Here is an 18,984-nt window from a genome sequence, read left to right as displayed (position 1 = left end):
CTGAAGGCCTACGCTACCTCCCGGCCGCTGCGCTCCTCCAATGAACGTCGCCTCGCTTTACCAAACAAACATTCACACAAAGCAATCCAGACTGTTCTCATACAGAGTTCCCCAATGGTGGAACAAACTACCTTCCACTACCAGATCAGGAGAATCTCTCACTATCTTTAATAAACTCCTGAAGACAGAGCTCTTCAAAGAGCACTTACTCTCCTAACACCTCTAACTAACTACCTTCTACTACCAGATCAGGAGAATCTCTCACTATCTTTAATAAACTCCTGAAGACTGAGCTCTTCAAAGAGCTCTTACTCTCCTAACACCTCTAACTAACTACCTTCTACTACCAGATCAGGAGAATCTCTCACTATCTTTAATAAACTCCTGAAGACAGAGCTCTTCAAAGAGCTCTTACTCTCCTAACACCTCTAACTAACTACCTTCTACTACCAGATCAGGAGAATCTCTCGCTATCTTTAATAAACTCCTGAAGACAGAGCTCTTCAAAGAGCTCTTACTCTCCTAACACCTCTAACAAACTACCTTCTACTACCAGATCAGGAGAATCTCTCGCTATCTTTAATAAACTCCTGAAGACAGAGCTCTTCAAAGAGCTCTTACTCTCCTAACACCTCTAACTAACTACCTTCTACTACCAGATCAGGAGAATCTCTCACTATCTTTAATAAACTCCTGAAGACTGAGCTCTTCAAAGAGCACTTACTCTCCTAACACCTCTAACACACTAACTACTTCTAACCCCATTTCCTTCTTCCCCTCCTTCACTTCTCTATCCCTTTATTTCCCTTTGACCTCCTTTAGGCCCTATCTAAAGATGTTTTTACCTTTAACTTCAATTACTTTGGTATTTCACTATTGTAAGTCACTTTGGAGAAGCTACACTAACCTAACCACAGTCCAGCCGGTTAGCTTACCAACACCACCCACCAAACAGGCAGAATAGCTAAAAAATTGTTTTAAAAAAATTGTAAAAAATAAAACAACAGTGATATAACAGGGGAACAAGAAGTGGTCAGACTCTCTATAACAGCTCTGGTCATGCAGGACATGCATTTTGGACCTGTGGTCTCTCTATGTGATCCCATTGGCTGTATGTATTTACTACTCTTCACCTCCAGTCACAGACCGAGTGACAAAACTTTTTAATTAACTAATCTTAATAGAAAGTTTTTTTTTTATACACTGTTTTTCAGGACGTTTCCAAACTGTTCGTTGGTGAATTTTTGGTTGGTCCTGGCACCAGAGCTCAGCATAAGGCAGCACAGCTGACCTGTAAATCTGAAGCTCTCAAACCAACAGATCTCACCCCATCCCACGATGTTCCTCTGGCAATTTACAAGGCATGAATTCAAGCAGAAACAGATCCAGAGAAAAAGAAAGCTCTACAGAGGCCTTGATTTTGTCCCCATAGGCCCACCAACTCTACGGGTGCTATGGTTAATTACATCTACAATATGTGATGGGATCTAGATAAGCCCTTCACATTGTGCACTGACATAATTCTAGGAAATAGTGAAAATGTGTTGAATGGCAGTGATATTTTGATGAAAGTGAGGAACGCTCCTGATCTGGTAGTAGAAGGTAGTTTGATCCACCATTGGGGAACTCTGTATGAGAGCAGTCTGGATTGCTTTGTGTGAATATTTGGTAAATACTCCACTGGTGGAGCGCAGCGAGCAGGAGGTCACATAGATCTTTAGGAGCAGGTGCTTCTGAGAGGAAGCTGTTCTGTCATCAGCTTGTAGGCGATTGTAAGACCTTAATGTGAGCAGCAACTGGTAGCCAGTGGGGCTCAATGAGCAGTGGGGTTACATATGCCCATTGTCTTTGGCTGGTTGAAGACCAGATGAACTGCTGCATTCTGGACCATCTGTAGTGGCTTAACCACACAGGTCTGAAGACCGGTTAGCACTGCATTGCAGTAGTCCAGGCATGAGATGATCACAGCTTGTTCTAAGAGTTGGGTGGCCTGTTGCATTTGGCACGGTCGAATTTGTCTGATGTTGTAAAGCACAAAGCAGCAAGACCGAGCAACTGAGGCCACATGGTGGGTGAAGGAGAGCTGGTCATCAAGTCAAGTCAAGTCAAGTAGTTTTATTGTCAATACTACATATGTACAGGACATACAGAGAATTGAATTTACGTTACTCTCCTTCCCAATTTTACAGCAGGTACAGATAATAGATATAATTAAAGAAAGAATGGGAGACACTATGTGTACAATACAGCAGGGACACAAATAGACATACATGAGACAAAAACAAGGTGCAGTGGTGGTGGGGGAGAAATAGATATATAAATATAAGTAAAAAGAAATAAGATATATCATCTAAAAGAGTGAGAGACACTATATCACGAAAGACAATAATGCAATATTGATGGTGATTGAGATGGGATGACAGTATAAAAAGAACCCGTATGATGGTAGTGCAAATAAGGTATATAGCTTAAGGCTGGTAAAGTGAATGAGTGCGTAAAGTACTTAAAGTTCACAGTTTTTGGGGAATGAAATTGTGTATTGACAGTGCAAGTATATCAGTAGTGCAGGTATTGGGTGTGTACTGCAAGTCCGGTTGGAAAGGGACCAGTACTTTGTGTATTGTAGTGCAGAGTTTCAGTACTGTATGGGTGGGGGGTCGGGGGTCAGGATGCTGAGTGAGTGTGTGCTGGGGGCAGGATTGGGATGGGGGGTAGAGCAGGAAGAGAGTTCAGCATCCTCACAGCCTGATGGATGGGGCTGTCTCACAGTCTGCTGGTCCTCGCCCCGAGACTCTGCAGTCTCCTCCCTGATGGCAGCAGGCTGAAGAAGCTGTGTAGTGGGTGAGAGGGATCTCCTGCCAGACGGAGGGCTTTCCGTGTGAGGCGGGAGCTGTACAAGTCCTGAAGGGAGGGGAGAGAGGTGCCAACAATCTTCTCAGCTGCTCTCACGATGCGCTGGAGGGTCCTGCGGCAGGATGCTGTGCAGGCCCCGTACCACACGGTGAAACAGCTGGTCAGGATGCTCTCGATGGCCCCTCTGTAGAAGGTGGTCATGATGGGGGTGGGGGCTCCAGCTCTTCTCAGCTTGCGGAGAAAGTAGAGACGCTGATTTGCCTTCCTGGCCAGTGACGCTGAGTTGGTGCTCCAGGAGAGGTCCTCTGTGACGTGCACACCCAGGAACTTGGTGCTGCTCACCCTCTCCACAGCAGTTCCGTTGATGAACAGAGGGGTGTGCAGTGTGTGAGTTCTCCTGAAGTCCACAACAATCTCCTTGGTCTTCTCTGTGTTCAGAGAGAGATTGTTGTGTTTGCACCAGGAGGCCAGGCGGCTCACCTCGCTCCTGTAGTGTGACTCATCGTTGTTGCTGATGAGACCCACCACCGTCGTGTCATCCGCAAACTTAACGAAGAGGTTGGAGGTGTGTGCTGGTGTGCAATCGTGGGTCAGCAGAGTGAACAGAAGGGGGCTCAGCACACATCCTTGGGGAGCCCCTGTGTTCAGTGTGGTGATGCTGGATGTGCTGCTGCCAACCCGCACTGCCTGTGGTCTTCCAGTCAGGAAGTCTAACAGCCAGTTGCACAGTGAAGTGCTTAGCCCCAGACTGTCCAGTTTGTGTATGAGCTGTTGGGGGTTGATTGTGTTGAATGCTGAGCTGAAGTCAACAAACAGCATTCTGACGTAGGTGTTCTTCTTGTCTAGGTGTGTGAGGGCTGAGTGGAGAACAGTGGAGATGGCATCATCGGTCGAGCGATTTGACCGATAAGCAAACTGGTAGGGGTCCAGGGAGGGGGGGAGCAAAGACTTGATGTGATGCATGACTAGTCGTTCGAAGCACTTCATGAGGATGGGGGTGAGTGCAACTGGACGATAGTCATTGAAACAGGATGGCGATGCCTTCTTTGGGACAGGGATGATGGTGGTGGCTTTGAAGCATGTGGGAACCACCGCCTGACTCAGAGAGGTGTTATAAATGTCAGTATAAACCTCCGCGAGTTCCCAGGCACAGTCTCTCAGCACACGACCAGGAATGTTGTCAGGCCCAGGAGCTTTCCGAGCATTGATCCTGCTGAATTCTCTCCTCACACTGTCTGGGGACAGCGTCAGCACCTGGTCACCAGGAGGAAGGATGGATTTCTGGGCGGGTGTGTTGTTGAGTGGCTTGAACCTTGCGAAGAACCCATTCAGGTCGTTCAGCAGAGATGTGTCGCTGTCGCAGGTCTGTGGATGTGGTTTATAGCCTGTGATAGACTGGATACCCTGCCACAGGTTCCGTGTGTCTCTGCTGTCACTGAAGTGTTGGGAAATCTTCTTTGAGTACAGCCTCTTAGCTTTCCTGATCCCGCGGGACAGGTTGGCCCTGGCTGACCTCAGGCCTGCCTGGTCACCTGTTCTGAAGGCTGCATTTCTAGCCTTCAGGAGCTTGTGGACCTCTCCTGTCAGCCATGGTTTCTGATTCGCTCGAACAGTGACGGTCTTGAGGTCGGTTACATCATCAGTGCACTTGGTGATGTAGGCAGAGACAGTTTCTGTGTACTCCTGAATGTCTGTGGAGTTGTTGTGGGTGGCAGCCTCTCTGAACATATTCCAGTCTGTTGTGCTGAAACAGTCCTGAAGTGCCTCTGAGGAACCCTCTGGCCACACTCGTACCTGATTAAGAACTGGTTTGGTGACTTTAACCAGTGGTCTGTAAGCTGGCATTAGCATAATGGTGAGGTGATCAGAGGCTCCCAGGTGGGGGAGGGGGGAGGCTCGGTAGGCTCCTCTGTGTGTGGTGAAGACCTTGTCCAATATGTTGTTTCCTCTGGTTGGAAAGTCTATGTGTTTAAAAAGTCCAGAAAACACACTCTTTGGGTCTGCATGGTTGAAATCTCCAGCCAGAATGAGAAAAGCATCTGGGTGCGCTGTCTGCTGCTCACTGATGTACTGGTACAGTTCATTCAGTGCTTTACTCCTCACGCTGTTGTTGGAGGTCGGAGGGATGTAAACAGCAGCGATCAGCACGGCGGAGAAATCTCTCGGTAGATAGAACGGACGGCATTTGATAATCATCAGTTCCACTACCGGTGAGCAGTGTTTACAGACCACAACAACGTTCCGACACCAAGCATCGCTGTTAGCCGCTCCAGCTGAACGGCGTGGTCCGGGACGCTGTTGTTGAGCCAGGTTTCGGTGAAAACATAAACACAGCAGTCTCTCACGGTCTTCTGAGTTGACTGAAGTAAGCGGATGTAATCCAGTTTATTGTCCAGAGAGCGTACATTGGCCAAAAGTACGGTGGGGATAGCTGGCTTGTGTGGGCTAGCCGCTAGCCTCGCTCGGATACCCCCGCGCTTACCCCGTTTCTGCCTTCTCGCCTGCCGCCTGTGGCGCTTCCATTGTGGGCGAGCTGCAGCGGTGGGGGTCGGTGGGGGTGCGGGTGTCCGGAGCACGCCGCAGACTCGCAGTTCTTCTCGGAGTTCGCGGTTTAACTCCAAAAGTGAGTTTCTGCCGACTCCAAGCAGAAACTCACGGCTGTAGGTGCGTTTCAGGACGTGAACGCACGACTATTGTTGGTGGAGTCGGTGCTTTTCTTCCAGTTTCATTCAGGTTCGTTCTGCAAAAATTAACTTGCGCTGTGCAGCTTCGCTGGTATCTCACGAATTCTCACATAATCGCACAATCGAGTAGGATGTAGTTTCTATAAACAGAACCATAATCGGGTTCCATTAAAGGAGAATAGTTTTTTTGTTGTAGTAAAACATGATAAAGTGTACTAACCTTTGTTGAACAGCTCACCCACAGCTCTCCCGCAGCTTTCCGAGATCTAGTAATTTTGTGCTTTTTGCCCAGCACTGTTTACAACAGGCGCTTTGGGGCATCCACTTGCTCCTGCAGATAAATCGCTTTTTACACCGTTATCCAGACTCAAAGTAGCTATTGATAGAATTCTGCCCATAACAAATTATACTCTTTCACCCTCTCCTATTATACTTTAACTCTTTCACCCTCTCCTATTCCCCCAATTGTGGCTCCATCATGTCTGCTACAAAAACCTCCACTATCTCTGACCATTCATCTCTGCAGGGACCCAGACTGTTAACTGACCACTTGTCTCTGCAGGGACCCTCATCGTTTGTATGCTAATTTGAAACCCCCCATTATAGTGACCACCCTGCAGTGTTCAAAGCAGGATTCAATGTATATAATGTCCCCTCAAAATATCCCTAGTCAGATTGGTTCTGATCGACTGTGAGCTGTACCCATACTCTCTCTGTGTGTGTCAATAAACTCAAGTCAACTCTGAAGCCGTCTCCTGACTCCTGAATCGGACACCTGGTTCCTGAAGGCCGAATTTCTAACAACTTGGTGCCGTGACCCGGATGGCATACTGAAACCTACTTGGTGAGTAAACGCCATCCTGAACTGAAGAGAAATTCTGGTCTTATAAGACTAAGGAGTCAGTAAAGTTTAGCCTCTCTAGAGATTAGGAGTTGTTACTGTTACTCTAGGAGTTGTTATTGTTACTGTAACTGTTATCCTCTCTGTTCTGAGGGAACTGTACTGTTTTGTCACTGATATAAACCTAGCATTTTGTGGCTGTAATCTTCTGTTCTGAGGGAACTGTACTGTTTTGTCACTGTTAAAATTGTAGTCTTTGTGGCTGTAATCCTCTGTTTTTGGAGGGTAATTTGTTTGTTACTGATAAAACCTAGTGTTTGTGGCTGTAATCTTCTACTTGAGGAAAGTTTGTGTCACTGTTAAAACCTAGCGTTTTGAATTATCGTTTGTTACTGATAAAACCTGGTGTTTTATCACTGTTAAAGGATTTACTTGTTTTTGGCTTTTTTTGATTGGATTGTTTGTCACTAGTTATCTCACCATGATCTCTAAAGGCAAAAATGGTCACAAAAATGCTAAACATTCCTGGAAACCTCTTAACTATAAAAACAGCACCTTAGTTACGGGGGGGTCTGAAATGCCTCAGTGGTCTGACTCTGAGTTTGAAAAACTAATCAATAGTAAACAAGCAGACAAATGAACAAAAGCGAATTCAATACTTTTCATCCAAAGGTTTCTCTGCTGATACAGAATGGACTATTGATGAATGCAAAAAGCTTTAGATCTTGGCATCAAGCATAACTCAGTTAAAGAATGCCTTTTTGTTATTAAGCAACACTGGGAAAGCAGATTGAAATCTATGGATGAAAAGTTAAAAGAAGCGGAAGGGAAGGTCTTAGAGTTAACCAATGAATGCATAAAGCACAAAACAGCTTCGCTAAATGCTCAAAAATCGTGTAAAAAGCTGCAACAATCACTGACTGAGATTAAACAGCTACATGCTAACTGCAAACCTAAGCCCCTGTGTCGTCCCCCACCTGTAGCTCCTCCTCCAGGTCAGCCATGCTATACAGAGGATGAAGCTTCAATGTTTGCTGGGCTGTATCCTGACTTGAACACATTCTACTCAGATGGATCAGAGTCTTCATTCTCTGATGAAGATTCTGAACCCATACACAACAAGGTTTTTCAGATGAGACCAGTTACAATCAGATCAGCTGAGGTTCTTAATAAGGGTGGTGAAGTCAAGTAAACAACAGATTGGCCACATTCCATTGGATGCATCCACTTTGGACAGACTGTCCAAAGAGTTTAAACACCCAAGAGAAATGGGCCTTGACTTCATTGACCTTATTGAAAAAAAGAGTAATCTTTATTGACTACACCCTAATGATGCTGTTGCAATAGCAAGTCAAGTCCTTAATATCACTGACCGTAGAAAGCTTGCCAACAAGGTGTTAGACAGTCTAGGTGATAATGGGCAGGACATTAACAAGGGGTGGGAGGTATTCAAAGACTGGATTAGCCAGAAGTGTCGCAAGACCACTCATTGGGGGCAGATAAGTAACTGCAAGCGAAAGAAAGGGGAATCAGCTGCTGAATACTGTGACCGGTTTGAACGGATTTTCCTTCGTCATTGTGGAATAGATTCCTACAAAAGTGACACTATAGATTGCACATCTGACAGTCCACACTTTGGACAACTGGTCGACTCACTAAGACCAGAACTTAGACAGGCCGCACGATCTGATTTCCTCGGGTTGCTGTTGTTCCTGGAACAACGTGAATAAAGTGGATCCAGGACCGACAACACTCACATCCAATCAGATTTAGCGTCTCTCACTGACGTCATTACAAGCGCGACTGTCCAAAAAGACCGCGGGGAGATTGAAACACCAGTAACTGCTGTGCCCCCTTGTGCGTTCAAGCTGTGCGGTGTGGAGGAAGGTAAGAAAGCTCCCGTATCTCCTATAATCAGTGTAAATACTGTTTTAATTGAACTAAAGTCTGGCTCTTAGGCTCTACACTGTTGCATGGATTCATATTTGAAAGTTCCCTTTCTGGGAAAATGTTTTAAGCATTAGCTAGTTAGATTAACTAGGTTAGCTTACATGCTAACGTACTTAGCTAACTAGTTTACATTTTAAAGACTGGTGAATTTAATGGAGCTTAGTATCAAAACACTTGTTTTAATTACATAAAGATCTACAACTCAGCTTGATTTAATAAGTAAGTTAGTTAATTACTTACTGCATTAGTTAGTTAGTTAGTTAGTTAGCTAGCTAGCTAGTTAGTAAGGTTAGGTAGTTAGCTATCTACTTAATTACTTACAGTATTAGTTAGTTAACGTAAGAGAACGGTATTCCGTACACAATTCCGGTATTTTCCGCATTTAAGTGGATATCACGAAAATACCTGAGGTCAAATAGGCTGCAGTGATTGGTCAAAGAATGGAATAACTGCCCAGCAACCAAAATACATTTTGATTGGTTATTTTTGGACCAATAGTTTTCAAGAAAACCAAAAAAAAAACTGCCGTCAGTCCCGTCACCGTGGCGCTTCAGTATTCCGTACACCTGCCAGCAATCAAGCAACGGTGTTCCGTACACCTCAGGATTTTCACTCGTGGTGGCTGTATTTTGCAAACCTTCCCCTGGTAAGTAAAATTACAATTTAAAGTTTCATAATAGTATTACAAAAATGTTTTTTTTGGTTAACACATGAAATGAACGTCTTGTGTATGATGAAATCACCCCAGATAGCATTGCTTTGTTTGCCCACCAAGCAAAATTTATTGTAACTTAAATCAACATAAATTACCCAAAACAATGTTTTACACAAAAAAAGCTTTCATATGTTAAACATTTATTTATAAACAGGAATATGAAAAATATTTATTTAAAAAAAATTAAATATCAACCCTGGTCCTGGAGGCAAACTGCCTGCACAGTTTAACGCTTAAAGTTAAAGTTTCCCTGCTCCCTGTTCACCCCTGATTGAACATATCATTTCATTAATAAGATGCTGTTTTAACAGTCACTCAACTGGACATTAAAACAAAAACTGCATGAACAAAATGAATGATTAAAATTGATTAAAATTCAAACTTATTAAATCACAGAAACATTAATAACATTTATAGAGTGAACACTTTGGGCAGTACCAAGTACCCTGTGGCACTTTTTCTAAATCCACACATATATTGTGGAACCACAGCCGACAGGAGCTGCATTCAACCCACTGGTCGACCTCAGCATGTAAATTGGGTGGCACCATACTGTGGCAGAAGGCACACTGCCCACCTTCCACCTCTACAGAGCAGCTGATGTGGCCGCTGAGGTTGCCCTCATGTGTGTTGTGTGTGCAGGGAGACACACAAGCTCGATGTTGTTTTCCCTGCAAAAAGTGATGGCCTCAAAGGACATGTGGGTCTCATGTTGGTCCATGACCACTACCAGGGGCCTCTCTGTAGGGGCATATTTGAGAAAGTGACCCAGCCACTTTAGAAAGAGCTCTGAATCCATATATCCCTTATCTGAGACTCCATACAGAGCACCCGGTGGTCCCTCCAGGGCATATGCAGTGCTGGGGAGGCAGCGGGGGTAAATAATAAATGGTGGAATGTTGACCCCTGCTGCACTCACACAGCAGTGCACAGTGATGTGCTCTCTTGCAGTTTGCTGCTGTCTGTAAATGTGTTTTTTTCCCCCTGGCACAGACAACCCTCTCCCTGGATCGTGGCTTGTCCCCAAACCCTGTCTCATCACAATTGAAGAGAAGGTGTGGCTTTTCCTCCAGGTTATGTTGGCTGTACAGGAGTTCAACGGTGGAAAAAAAACCCTGTATAGCCTCAGGAGTAGCCCCATGGACACGGCCTCGGTCCAGGGAGTCGGGTGTCCTCATGGACAGTTCTGGGTGACGGCCACGGAACCTAAGCCACCAGCTGTTGCTTGGGCCAGTGTCCACATTAATTAAGGTGTGCCTTCCGTCTGACCTGACCATGCTCTGCACTAACTTTTTCACTACACTGCGAGTGATGGGGAAGCCATGGTTCACCATCCATAGGATGTAACTGAACAAGGCTTCCTCTACCTCTGCTTTGATCGCGCGGTTAGGGTTGGGTGCCTGCACTAATGCCACATCCTTATCTTTGTTGTCCTGCAGAGTAGTATGGGGAATCCCATACTTTTTTGCAGTGGCCCTCAGACTGCTGCCTGCCTTCACCTCCTCTACTGCTGCTAACAGGCTCTCCCTACTGTACTGTTTTTTCTTCCCTGACATGGTTTTGTTCCTTAAAAATAAAAACATTCTTAATGTTATTCATTGTGTGGTCTTAATATTGAAACATATATTTATGTTAGCATTAACTGTAAACATTAAAGCCTGTGGTAACATTGTCCTGTAACATTATTTAACGTATGAGCTTAGATGGAAATAGAATAAAAATAGAAAATAGAAATAGAAGCTTAGTAAAGTGTTTGTCAAATGAATATGATAAGCTGTCTATAAGTGGGATTAAATTAAATAAATACATAAACAATAATAATAATAATAATAATAATAATAATAATTGTAACAATTGTAACGCCAGACAGACTGGAGCGACGCTAGCCGAGTAAAATGAACAGACAGGTTTATTTACAGGCTGGCAATCAGATATTACAGATGTTAAAGCCAAACAAACAATAATCTCACCAGAAACCAAAGCCGTAGTAGTATAAACAGTCCGTGTTCGTAACCAAAAGACAGTCCAACCAAGCATTAAATCCAAAAGGGGCAAAACAAGAGACATAAACCGATAAACCAGAAAAGAGGGTCGTAACGAGAATGCACTAGAAGAACACATGAGAAACGCTTAGTATGCAACCAAAGTCGACAATACCTCGCGAAGATAGAATACATAATGCAACCTTAAATACAAAATACATGATGAGCATAACCCGGAACTTCCTCAGAACACAGGTGAATCTGAGCGTCAGAGCGTAACGCGATTGGGCGAAGGAGAGCGACTGACGGTGACGTCATAAAACATAGGATTCTGGGAAACGGAGTCCGGTAGTGTGGAAGGAGAGTCAGGCTGTGTAACAGTTTAACATTGATTATTCAGAATTGGGATGATAATAATAATAATAATAATAATAATAATAATAACAATAAAATTATCATACGTACACAGTTTATATAACGCTCACATATACAATAATAATAATAATAATAATAATAATATAATTAAAATTGCAGATGTGATAACGTTATATAAACTGTGTACGTATGATAATTTTATTGTTATTATTATTATTATCATCCCAATTCTGAATAATCAATGTTAAACTGTTGATAGTTAACATGATTAAAATAGCAAATAACGTGAATGTTATGATGTGGAAGGTCATCAACATGCTCAATGAGTGAAACTACAGCACAAAGTCTCAGCTGTCCATGAGTGATGAAGTGGAGCTGGAGTTAGCTCGTTTTTAAAGTAAGTTATAAACTATGATTATTAATTCCTCGTTCAAATATTACTACAGATGCTGTTAGTTGGGTGTTTTAGATTGCATTTTGGGTGAAATGAGATGTTAAAAGTGGTTAAAACACAACATTAAATAGTCAATAAAGTTTTCCCCACCCCTTAGCCTCAGCGTTGTTAACCCTTCCCCACCCGCCATTTTCGAGCAGTGCGGGCGGTTCCTCCCTACCTACCGGGATTTCAACAGAAAACACAACGCGGGTGGTCACTCAACCAGTTTTGATGGAAAGAGGAATGATTGATAATGACCCCCGACTATATTTCACACATAACCTAGAAGTAGTTTTTTTTTTTATAGCTGGAAAAGGTCGACTGTATGGAATACTGAAGTGTACGGTATACCGTTCTCTTACGTTAGCTAGCTATCTAGTTAGTAAGGTTAGGTAGTTAGTGAAGAGTAACTGTTTATTTTACTTTGAGTGTATTGACAAATATCTTTCAGTTATGATTACTTATCTTAGTATCTATAATTACATAATCATTGTGTGAAACCTTGTATTCTATATGCATAACCAATACTCACATTATATTTGATCATTTTTATTACTCACGGTGTATTTTACACGCATTTATATAGAAGATTAACCAATAATCACAGTATATTCTTTACATATATAGTAAAACACTGTTTGATCAGGCATGTGACTAACACAGACTCTATTATGACAAATTAACCCACATGATACATAAGGCATTTACTAACACATAGGATCTATTGTATGGCGGACTAACCACGCGCTACTAACACATTAACATATAACATATGAGATTTATTGTGCGACTTGTGTAGCTCATGCTTGAAGCATTTCGTTCACTGCATGTCTCAGACTAACGGCCATCAATCATCAGCTAGTGCACTCTGTACGAACTGAATTGATACAAAGGAGACTTCGGGATGAACAGTGCGGCCTTTCTCTCTGTGTGTGTAAAATCCTTCACCTACCAAAGCGGGAGGAGGACGCACGCACATAGTGAGGGCGGCACTGTCTGATTACTGAAACAATATCACACTGTCCGGCTGGATACAGTCAAGGCCAAACACTAGTGGTCCGGTCAGACATGTGAATCTTGAGTACTAACACGTGAAATTACGCACGCTAACATGAGATGATTTTAGCAACGCCTCATCAGCAGGTTTCACGTCATTTGGGGTATAAACATGGAGTCAGATCAGAGGGGGGTCAGAACTTCTACTGGGACGGCTGTTAACTGTCTTGTATGTATTGGTTCTCCTGAATTCAGTAATAAATACTTGGTTTGCTTTCAACTTCACTCCACCTGTCTGCGACTCTCTATCAAACGAACACGTAGGGGAGTTGTACCCCGGACGAGAGGTGGGAGTAGCCCACCTTTCATTTTCTTTTCTACAACAATTTGGTGACCCCGACGAGTCTAGCAGAGGACAGCATCCGGCACTGATCCACTCACGGCCGAACTTCACAAAGCAGGTACGCAGAGCCGGTTTAATCAAATTCTGCATATTGGCTATTTCAAATTTGAGTGGAGCGGCTGTCGGGCTGCTGTCAGCAGTGGGGCACGAAGCGTGCCACAGTATTTATTTAACAAAACAGTTGAGACGGGGGGGTCTCCTGGCCCTATTACGGGGTTTCGTTTTTAAGGATTGGGAGCTGGCGTGTCCCCCCGACTTCTGACGAGATGTTCGGATAACGGCCAGGTGTAAGCCTCACCTCGAGATTGATCCGCTCGTGAACAGGTTCAGAAAATTACAAAAATAAATAAAAAACAAATAAAATAAAATACAATAAAAAATTTATATAAAAATAAAAATAATAATAAACATAAAAAGAATAGAAGCAGACGCTGTTCCTGCTCTAGACATTTGGTAAACTTAGTAGGCGCTGTACCTACTATGTAGTACTAAGACAGAGTGCGTGAAACAGAAGTGTGTGCGTATGTGTTGCAGTGTGTGAAACTGTGTGTGAGCGGAGCTCCTGTGAGCAGTGTGATTGGTTGAGTGTACGAAATCTTGTGTGTAAACGAAATAGGAATGGATGAGTCCCACTGCAGGGGAGGAGTCCAAGGTGAAGTAGGTGGAGTTGGTCCAGCCTATTGGTTTTAGACTGAGAGGTTGGTTATTTGTGAATTAGCACTTGTGAGATATCATAGAAAATAGAACATCAGTTCAGTAGGGAAATAGAGTAATACACAGTGAAAATGAGGGACAGAGGTGAACAGGGGGAAAAGGCTTTTGTATGGGTAGATAGATATATATATAGAAGAAGATATATAAGGCTATATAAAACCTAACTATACAAGGTAAAGATCTATCTGTAAACGGAGCAGTGCAGTAGATGTTACTAACGGTCATAAATAATTAAATAATTAACAGAGTAAAGTGCAATGACATCTATTACGAAAGTGACTGATGTGACATAGAAATATAATATAATATAAATATGCATACGTTATAAGACAGTTCTAAAAAGAGAATGTGAAAATGTGAATACCCAATCATGAGTACAGTGTACTTTAATGTAAGCAAGGTTGGGGAAGTGTTAATATTAATAATTAAGTTGTTGAATAATGTCAGAGAGGTGTGTGACTGGATAGATAATTAGAGAATTTAGAGAATTTAATAGAGGGATTATGGGGTTGATTAGCAACACAAATAAAAAATAAAAATAAAAAGAAAAAGGGGAGTCAGAATTGAGGAAAATAATTAGCTTAATTTTGGGTGTTGGACTATATCTTGGGGGCCCTAACCTAACAGGGACATATATCTAACTCTATATTCTATAAGCAAATCTAATAATGAAAATAATGAAGGTGTGTGGCTGTGTCGGAATCGTTTCCTATTGCAGAAATACTAAGCAATTTGGATTGGCCATTTTTGCAGTGCTTTGTAGAAACTCAGCATTACATTTTTCCCCATATAGTTCACTATTAACTACATTATATTATGATAATATTGTACAGAAGATGTATGCTAGAAATTCCAAAATATACTATGCCATGCAGTACTGCTGTGTCAGCTGTCCTCAGAGCAGGACAAATAAACATGGTTTCTTGTTTGATTCTTAAATAACCAGTTCAATAAATAGAAAAATGCTACATAGTGAATGAATTAATGAGTGAGCCATTCCAAACACAGCTTTTTCTATCAGGTGATTTAGTTAATTATCTTACTATTCGTTTCTTATTCAGACTGATCTCAGTTCAGCCCTAGCTGAATGAGACTTATATAAGACAGATGTAATATCTAATTTCTCTATGTTCTCATGGATATCTGTCTATGCTGATATTTTGATCCTCTTAACCCTTATATTGTGTTAGAAAGCTGTTTACACCTGTGGTGTTTGCGGGTCAATTTTGACCCGTGATTTGAAAATGCTTGAAAATGCTTAAAATCACCAGTTTTCTTCCAATATTGTTTTTCAACTCATTGTTGGCTTAGTATACATTCATATAAATGGAACCAGTGTGGGAAATTTCTTTAGTTGGCTCCACAGACACAGTGTTTTAAAAAGTACCACTCGTTTTTGAATGCAAAAACTATTTAAATTCACAAAAAATATTTGTCATACTTATAGACTGAGTAATTAGAAACTGTAAATGTGTTATAGACCTATATTAGAGTACACCTACCAAAGAAAAAAATAATATTATTTAAAATTATTAACAATAGTGACATCTTTGGTGTTTTCGGGTCAAAACTGACCCGCATAGATAAATAGTAGGATAAAGACAACAAGTGTTCAAATTTCTTTCCATAAAACCAACTTTTATTTAACCATACCAATTAACCAAGCAATTTAACTTTAACAAATGAACAATGACCAACAACAGTGTGTGTGTGTGTGTGCGCCTGCATTAACCATAAACTGAACATTGAAAAATAATATGATGTTAGTGCAGGTGAGTCACTCTGAATGAACTTATGAACTTATGAACCATGAAACTTAGCATCAGAAACTTTAACTGTGTGTGTGTGTGTGTTTGTGTGTGTGTGTGTGTGTGTTCAAATGCATGAATCACAGTATTTGATGGTTACTGTGTGCTCCGCGCAAATGAATTTCTTGCATGTGTGGCAAGTGGTGTTGGACTTCCTGTCCTTGTTGGCGGGGCAGGACTGGCACCTCTTCCTCTTGCTGCTCCTGGAATCTCCTCCCTGGTTTGTATCACAGGATGATGATGTGAGTGTTGGCTGAAGCCCTTTCACCAAACGAACAGACGCTTCGGTTCGGGGCAGCCTCTTTCGTCTTTCGATATAGGGAGAAACCAGAGACTTGCCCAACTCCTCCAGAAAAAGCCTCCTCTTGAAAGGTTTTTCTCCATTCCATCCTGGATCTATTTCAGTCCACACTACATATGCGTTGTATGCCGAAACGTCCAGCATGTTGTAGAACACAACCATTGGCCACCTTTTTGTCCCCCGCTTGCATGTGTATGTGCCGGTGACCTTGTCCAGGTTGTCAACACCACCTTTGTTCTTGTTGTAATCCAGGATCATGTCTGGCTTCTTGTCCTCCCTACTGCTCACACCAGCATCCCTGTGGAGAGTTGACATCAGAATGACATTTTTGTTCTTTTTGGGACAGTAGGAGACAACTGTGGTTCTTTCTGAGAATGCAAACTTGGATGAGAGAGGAGCCCTGTCTTTCGTTCCAAGAAGAGCTAAGGGAAGCTCAGGTTTGTTCTTCCTGACTGTTCCCACCATCGTCAGCTTCCTCTTTAGAAGCTCTTGCGCAAGGTCATAGGAGGTAAAAAAATTATCACAAGTTATGTTGTGCCCCCGAAGACCCTTGGTCATGTCCAGGACGACCCGCTTGCCCTGGTTCTTCTCTGGCACTCCGGTGGCAGATTTTCCGGTATATATTTGCATATTCCATGCATAGGCAGTTTTTGCATCACAAGCTGCCCATATTTTGATCCCATATTTTCCAGGCTTGCTTGGCATGTACTGCCTGAAGGGACAGCGGCCTCTGAAAGGGACTAGCCGTTCATCCACTGTCACCTCTGGCCCAGGATTGTACACAAAGGGTAAATTTTCCACCCATTTGTCCCAAACCTCCCTGATGGGAGCAAGCTTGTCATTCTCACGACGAGCAACTCTGGTCTCCCTGTTGTCAAAACGTAGCACTCTTGATAACACATGAAAGGCTTGAAGGGACATTGTGGCACGAAAAATAGGGCGTCCTGACTCACTATCCCATAAGCTGGCCGTAGCTTCATTACAGGATCTGTACACCCCCGCAAGAAGCAACAGTCCCATGTGCGCATCTAGCTGTGTTTTGTCCATCTCCGTCCAGCTATCACCAAACACTCTTCTCCCTTCCATGTTGGTCATCTCAAGTAGGATACTCTGAATAGGTTGTGGAAAGAACAGTTCAAACGTTGACTTGATGTCTTGGGCGTGTGACACAGCGTATCTAGTAGGCCCTGGAGTCATTCTGAGGATGTTTTCCATCGGTGCCCTGGCTTGGGTTTGAGGAGGGCTTGATAACCATGAAATGTCACCTTTTTTGACTTGAAGACCTCTCCTTGAGCATCTGTGACATCTGGGTCCTCCTCATCAGATGTTTGGTCTTGTTCAGGGTCATACTGAACATCATCCTCCTCCTCAGACACATCCTCCTCAGCTTCACTTCCCTCTCTCTCCACAAGATCACCATCATTACCAAAGATATGATCTAGCACCTCATGAACAGAATACCTTTTGCTCATGTTGACTGATACTCCTACAGAATTCAACCAATAATATCCCACCCAAACCCTCTTTATATGTGCCAATGTTTGTTTATAAACAATGTATCAATATGCTGTGAGAAAGTTTTAGTTCACGTGGGGGGTGGTGTTTGTGTGTGTGTGTATGTGGGCCAATGTTTATAAACAATGTATCAATATGCTGTGAGAAAGTCTTAGTTCACGTGGGGGGTGGTGTGTGTGTGTGTGCCTGTATGCATTTTCTATATGTCTCTGTGTCTGTGCATGTGAAAGAAGCCTGTGTGTGTGTGTGTGGGCCATAATTGGGCATATTGGGCCACAATTGATCCTCAGAGCAACCCATAGCTTTAAGGTGATGCATAAAACAGCCAGTAGTCTCTGCCGGGTCATTTTTGACCCGTAACACCACAGATGTAACTTTTTTTTTTTGAGACCTTTAGAATTTACTAAAATGGTAAAAATGTATATTTCTACATTCAATCAGGTGTGTCTGAGGATTAGATGAAGCCTCATTCCAGAACAAAAAAGCAAATGGTAATTTTTACACATTTAAACTTGAAAACGGGTCAATTTTGACCCGAACACAATAGAAGGGTTAAGAGGGAAAGTTGATTTCAGAAACCAGTGAGGAAAGACCTTATATATATTTTTTATTATTATTTTTTTAAAGGAAACACAGTGTTGCATCTATTTCAAGCTACAGGGAATTTGGTATCTTTCTGATAAGAGGACATGATCAAATGTATTAAAAAAATGAGCTTTATATTTTGCTTTCAATATGCTTTCCGTTCTGCAATGAAGAACTTGCTTTACTTTCTTTCTTTATAGTATTACATTAGACTACAAAGAGATCTGATTAGACTACAAAGAGATCTGGAAAACAGCATAAATTTGGTTTTCATGCTTATACAATGCCACCTATAAAGCAAATGCATAATTTTCTGGCTGTAGCATGAACAAAATCAGCTAATCAATATAAAATTGTTTCATCTGCATAATGGTAAAGTTTGCAATCTGAGAAGCAGAGCCAGCAATATAATTTATGTATATATTAAATAAAACTGGACCAAAATGTAACCTTATGGTACATCTTTAAAGGGATAGTTCGGTATTTTTGACAATGAGTCTGTATGGCATCATCATAACCAGTGTCGTGCATCCACACTGACTTACCTGTGAGCCGAGTTCTTGTCCAGTTTAGGTCAAAGCGAAAGTAGTCCGGCATGTTTGCTGGGGTCAGGAAAATAACTCCTTTTTCTTCCCAAAGCAGTACGTGTTCAAAAGAGTGATTTATTTACATCACAAAAAACTAACCCTGCAAAAGTCACGCCTCGTAAATCACTTGGGTCCTACTTTCTCTCGTTCCATATCAATGCGCGCAGCGCTGCAACCTGACAGCTAGCCTACGTGTTTGGGTCGCTTTGTTTACTTCTCGCCTCGAGAACATGTCTGAC

The 18,984-nt window shown here is 42.5% G+C and overlaps 1 protein-coding gene across 1 annotated transcript; it reads right to left on the bottom strand.

Annotated features, from left to right (window-relative positions):
- Positions 1–15,799: 15,799 nt before the first annotated feature.
- Positions 15,800–17,568, bottom strand: LOC125794542 (piggyBac transposable element-derived protein 4-like). Its single transcript, XM_049473618.1, has one exon. It carries the CDS (start codon positions 17,271–17,273, stop codon positions 15,825–15,827), a length of 1,449 nt encoding a protein of 482 aa, XP_049329575.1. The 5' UTR covers positions 17,274–17,568; the 3' UTR covers positions 15,800–15,824.
- Between the last annotated feature and the right edge of the window lie 1,416 nt (positions 17,569–18,984).

This window comes from Astyanax mexicanus, unplaced genomic scaffold (assembly GCF_023375975.1).
Source record: "Astyanax mexicanus isolate ESR-SI-001 unplaced genomic scaffold, AstMex3_surface scaffold_41, whole genome shotgun sequence".
NCBI lineage: Eukaryota > Metazoa > Chordata > Actinopteri > Characiformes > Acestrorhamphidae > Astyanax > Astyanax mexicanus.
This window is presented reverse-complemented; position numbering and strand designations above follow the sequence as displayed.